Genomic DNA, 6,000 nt, shown 5'->3' with positions numbered 1-6,000 from the left:
AAGAAGATAGACAGATGGTAATGCATATGAAAAGGTGCTCAACATCATGTCATTAGAGTGTGCAAAGCATAATAGCAGTGAGATGCCACTACACATCTATTATAATGACCAAAATTCAAAACACTGATGCCACCAAACACTGGTGTGGATGTGGAGCAACAGGAGCTCTCATTCATTGCTGCAGGAAATACAAAATGGTACAGATACTTTGGAGGACAGTTTGGCAGTTTCTTTTATTATTTTATTTATTTATTTTATTTTTTTATTTTTGGAGATCGAGTTTCACTCTTGTTGCCCAGGCTGGAGTGCAATGGCACAATCTTGGCTCACTGCAACCTCCACTTCCCGGGTTCAAGCAATTCTCCTGTCTTAGCCTCCCAAGTAGCTGGGATTACAGGCATGCACCACCACGGCCAGCTAATGTTTTTGTATTATTAGTAGAGGTGGGGTTTCATCATGTTGGCCAGGCTGGTCTCGAACTTCTGACCCCAGGTAATTCTGGAAAAAGAAAAACTGTGGAGACAGTAACAAGGTCAATGGTGGCCAGAGGTTCAGGGCAAGATAGGGAAGGATGAATAGGGAGATGACAGGATTTTGAGAGAGTAAAACGATTCTTATACTATAATGGTGGATACATGTCCTTATACGTTTTGTCAAAACCCATAGAGTACAACACAAGAGTGAACCCTATTATAAACTATGGACTTTAATTAATAACAATGTATCAATACTGGCTTATCGGTTGTAATGAATTATCTATATGAATGCAAGATGTTGATAATAGGGAAAATCAGGGAGGGGGAGACGAAGGGGCATATGGGAACTCTACTTTCTGATCAATATTTTCATAAATATAAAATGGCTTTTTTTTTTTTAATTGAGACGGAATCTCGCTCTGTCGCCCAGGCTGGAGTGTAGTGGCATGATCTCAGTGCACTGCAACCGCTGCCTCCCAGGTTCAAGTAATTCTCCTACCTTAGCCGCCCAAGTAGCTGGGATTACAGGTGCCCACCACCATGCCCAGCTAATTTTTGTGTATTTTTAGTAGAGATGGGGTTTCGCCATCTTGGCCAGGCTGGTCTTGAACTCTTGACCTCAAGTGATCCACCCGCCTAGGCCTCCCAAAGTTCTGGGATTACAGGTGTGAACCACTTTGCCCGGCCCTAAAACTGCTTTTTTTAAAGACTACTAATTAAAACAACAACAAATAGAATTCAGGATATAAGGTTTAAAAACATAATGAAAACACACTAGTTAACCATATTTATTTTAATGTCTATTCAGAGTTTAAAAGTTTCCCAGTAACACAAAAGACTGCACAGCTTTGAGACATTAAACTGTACAAATACATATAACCATTACCCCTAGGATAAATTACTCTTTAGATTTTAACATTTTTCAGCATTTTACATCTGAACAGTTGAATCTTCTATACAAAAATATCATTATTATTATTTTATAATATGCCTTGGATAATGCCCACAAGATGACACCTATTACAATAGCAGTTGTTACAAAGTCACAAAATACATAAAAATCTCAGCAGTTAACATTATTATTCTTTAAAAAGAATTTACAGTACTAAGGTCCAGCCCAGAAAGTGGCAAGTTTAAACAGAGTAGCCCAAAGTTCGAAGTGTCTATTTAAAATACCAGTTTGGAAATAAACTAAGAAAATAATATGTGTACTATGTGATATCACTGCCCCAGCAGCTGAACGCACTTGCTTTAGAGCAAATGTGAACGTCAGAGCTGAGTCAGCGGTCAGCAGCATGAGTTGGCTTGGGGGAACCAGCTGGCACGCTTTACCTTTGAGTCTGGCAGGGACACAGAAACAAAGCAGTTTGAAGAGTCCAATGAACCAGCATCAAACACAGTTTCCAAAACTTTCTTAATGATGTCAAACCAAGAGAACCTTGACTTGATTAATATCAAAGTCATCAAGCCATCGGGTTTGACAGTCACCTTGAATTCATAGGAGCTGTACTGTCAAGATCAAAATACAGGCGGTCTACTAAAACCAGGTGGCATAACTTTGATACTCTCTATGTTAAAGACACATTTATTTCTAAAAAAAAAAAAAAAAAAAAAAAAAAAGGCTGGGCACTGTGGCTCACACCTGTAATCTCCACACTTTGGGAGGCCGAGGCAGGTGGATCACCTGAGGTCAGGAGTTCGAGACCAGCCTGAGCCTGACCAACATGGTGAAACCCTGTCTCTCCTAATACTACAAAAATTAGCTGGGCGTGGTGGTCACGCCTCTAATCCCAGCTACTTGGGAGGCTGAGGCAGGAAAATCACTTGAACCCAGGAGGTGGAGGTTGCAGTAGGCTAAGGTGGTGCCACTGCACTCCAGCTTGGACAAGAGTGAAACATCGCCTCAAAAAAAAAAAAAAAAAAAAAAAAAAAAAAGACATCCTGCTCAAGATTGAACTTACCATCTCTCCCATAGCTTCAAAGAAGAAAAACAAATAATTGCAATCTTTCTGTCACTGACAAAATGGCAGCGCAGAGCCTTAGCCAAATAAGAACCACAGCTGACAGCCAGCAGAGGTTGGCCCAACTGCGGTACAAAAACAAAAGACAAACCTCTTGAGCCAATCACAGCAAAGTGAAGAACTACTAAACCATTTGGGCACATACAACAAATGAAAACTAAAACACGTTAAACATTTTCTGGAAGTTTTTTTTTTTTTAAGGGTTCTTATTGGATTTACTATTTATTAAATTGTAGATCAAATACTTCATACTTTGGCAAATAGTTTATTCAATACTTTGTAACATCCTACCCATATATCAACACTGTGGGCAGTGATTCTAAGAAAATGCATTTCTTGGAAATAAATAAAATAGGGGATGATTTTTGCTCTTCCAAGTACCCACTTTTGCATATTTCTTCCAGAACTCAGTAGAAATAGACATCTGTAGACATTTCCCAGGGTCAAGGAACTTGCACGTACTCTACAGAGCAATGCTGTGGGGTTTCACACCACAGACTCCTACCGGTGGCCTCCATACTTGGCCACCCAGTCTGTCCTCCCGTGCACTGAGGGAATGGGCTGTGCACGGTTCACAATATTTAGGTTTTTTGCTGTAGGATTGTAAGTACGTCCTGAAAACTGCCCCCGACCAGTTTTTGTGTTCCAGGTATATTCTGAAAGAAATCAGATTCGGAAAATAGGGTTTTACTCATTTGCTTATCAAACTCAAAGAAATTCATCCTCTCATTTGATGGGGAAAATCTGAATTTATGTTTAAAAGATTAACTCAGTACTCTCTGAGGCTTTTTAAATGTTAAAACCAAAAATTGTAGTGTACTATTATGTTGACATCAATTAGAATTTCCAGTAGCTGGCCGGGCGCAGTGGTTCATGCCTGTTATCCTAGCACTTTGGGAGGCTGAGGCGAGGTGGATCACCTGAGGTCAGGAGTTTGAGACCAGCCCGGCCAATATGGTGAAACCCCGTCTCTACTAAAAATACAAAAAAGTCAGCTGAGCGTGGTGGCGGGTGACTGTATTCCCAGCTACTCAGGAGGCTGAGGCAGGAGAATCACTTGAACCCAGGAGGCAGAGGTTGCAGTGAGCCGAGCTCGTACCATTGCACACCAGCCTGGGCGACAAGAGTGAAACTCTGTCTCAAAAAAGAAAAAAAAAGAATTTTCAGTAGCTGAAGAGCCAACATTCCTGGTTTATAGTGCTGACGCTACTGCTATTTTCAATATTTTACTTTTAGATAGGCAAAGCCAGGTAAGAAGACCAAGAAAAATTATTGGCTCAAATTCAATGGGCAACACCCACAGTGTTAGTGACTTTGTAATGTCACACTGTGGTTACATCTAAATAACATTCACACAGTATCACCACAGAAAAATGTATTTGGAATTGTGAATCTATAAAACTGTGGCTTCATGGAGAAACACACATGGGGTCCTATAATAGATTTCTTTTTAAAAATTAAAATGTGGGTTTTATGATGAAGTTTTTTTGTTTGTTTGTTTTTGTTTTGTTTTTTAATGAGGCGGAGTTTCGTCCTTGTTGCCCATGGAGCGATCTCAGCTCACTGCAACCTCCACCTCCTGGGTTCAAGCGATTCTCCTGCCTCAGCCTTTTGAGCAGCTGGGATTACAGGGGCGCACCACCATGCCCAGCTAGTTTTTGTATTTTTAGTAGAGATGGAGTTTTTCTATGTTGGCGAGGCTGGTCTGGAACTCCTGACCTAAGGTGATCCACCCACCTCAGCCTTGCCAATGATCCACCCACCTCAGCCTCCCAAAGTGCTGGGATTACAGGTGTGAGCCATCGCACCCGGCTGATACTTCATTTCTCATTGGGAAAATCATAGGTGGGAACACAACTCCCTGAAATGGTAGGATCCTGAACTTTTTCTTTTCTTTTTTTTTTTTTTTTTTTTTTTGAGACGGAGTCTAGCTCTGTCGCCCAGGCTGGAGTGCAGTGGCGCAATCTCAGCTCACTGCAAGCTCCACCTCCTGGGTTCATACCATTCTCCTGCCTTAGCCGCCAGAGTAGCTGGGACTACAGGCACCCGCCACCATGCCCGGCTAATTTTTTGTATTTGTTTAGTAGAGACGGGGTTTCACCGTGTTAGCCAGGATGGTCTCGATCTCCTGAACTCGTGATCCGCCTGCCTCGGCCTCCCAAAGTGCTGGGATTACAGGCATGAGCCACCGTGCCCGGCCAGATCCTAAACTTTTAATTACAAGGTTGTTTCATTCATATATCTGACTGTTTAAAAATTTGTGAAAAATTTAAAATTTCCTGAACATTTGTTATCTGAACAATTTATAAGCTAAAACTGCTTCAACATTTCAAAGGACAAAGCAGGAGATCATTTTACAGAGAACTTTTGATGCCTTCTTCAGTCCTTCCTTCATGCTTTCCTCACCTCGAACTGAGAGCTAAGGTATCACAGGTATTGTATCTGAGGAGGGATGTTTGCTTTCTCCATCTGGGGTTTAAATATCTCTTCACACTGTGTAGTAGCTGCCATTCTTGGATTAAACTCTAAGTGTTAATGCTGAAATGAATCTGACCATTTTGTATCCCCAGCCCTAGCTATCCCATATTTACTGGCATGGTTGGCAGTTTTTCTTAAATTTTCCCTGTAAAACTGGGAGGTAAGAGGGAATTCTGTGAGCATGTGGTCCTGACAAGCTACTAACTTCAGCACGGGTGAACAAGATATTAAGCGTGGACACCCTGGGGAAGACGGCAGCCTGGCTGCGGTGTAGTTTGGTGGAGGCAGGGAGGCCAAGAGCTCCCCACTCCATGGTTTGACAGGTTCTTCTATTCCACTCTTTTACTGGGCTAAAATTCTCAAAGTCAACGCCACTAAAAAGCTATCTAACAAAGTCAGGGACAACGTGTCTACGAAGGCCAGTTAGGCACCATGTTTTCTAGGAAGAGCCCTTTAGTTACAGCCATTGGAAGAGAAAGGAGCCTCTGTCTGCTAAATTAGTTGAGCTCACCCATGTGGGCCATAGGTCAAAGTAGGAGTAGAAGAGACAGCGTGGGAGGGGAGTAGAGAGCGGGAGAGAGGAATAAGCCCAGCTGATTCAGAGAGGGAAAAGGGAGGAGCATGGCATTAAGCTAATGAGTGAGGCTCTGAGGGCAAGAATTGAGAGCTTTGGGGAGTAACAAAAAGAAAAGCCTTTTTTCCAGGTCATGACATCACCTAAGTCAAGTCCTAAATGGTTTTAAATGAAATTGTGTTCAGGACAATATTTTGTAAAACTTTTTCAAGAGGGAATCATTGTGCTAAGACGGGGGTAGAGTTGAGATTTAGGGTTCCTTTCCTAGATATACTAGAATTTTAGGACTCAAGTACCTTTGGTGAATAACCCAACAGCTGAGAGGAGCCCAGATCTCGTGGCAGGGCAAGAAATGCTTTTGTGCTTTAGTGGGACCACCCTGCACCTCACCGCCCCACAAGAGCGGGATAGTGAGCCTTGTAATGCTTGCTCTGTGTTTAAAAACTGCATC

The 6,000-nt window shown here is 42.1% G+C and overlaps 1 protein-coding gene across 10 annotated transcripts in view; it reads right to left on the bottom strand.

Annotated features, from left to right (window-relative positions):
- Positions 1 to 235: 235 nt before the first annotated feature.
- The window catches only part of LOC105482625 (male germ cell associated kinase), a 74,653-nt gene continuing 68,888 nt past the window's right edge, over positions 236 to 6,000 (bottom strand). For 5 of the 10 annotated variants that reach the window (XM_071097622.1, XM_071097628.1, XM_071097627.1 and 2 more), the window contains exon 15: positions 2,436 to 3,153. In XM_071097622.1, the coding sequence (XP_070953723.1) occupies positions 2,999 to 3,153 (155 nt within the window). In that variant the 3' untranslated portion in view covers positions 2,436 to 2,998. Of the gene's footprint in view, positions 514 to 1,240; positions 3,154 to 6,000 lie in introns of those variants that run through there. The other 5 variants (XM_071097623.1, XM_071097630.1, XM_071097631.1 and 2 more) reach the window with 4 other exon arrangements.

Source organism: Macaca nemestrina, chromosome 5, assembly GCF_043159975.1.
Source record: "Macaca nemestrina isolate mMacNem1 chromosome 5, mMacNem.hap1, whole genome shotgun sequence".
In the NCBI taxonomy this organism is placed as follows: Eukaryota; Metazoa; Chordata; class Mammalia; order Primates; family Cercopithecidae; genus Macaca; species Macaca nemestrina.
The sequence above is the reverse complement of the archived record's forward strand: the minus strand, read 5'-3'. Positions and strand labels throughout refer to the sequence as shown.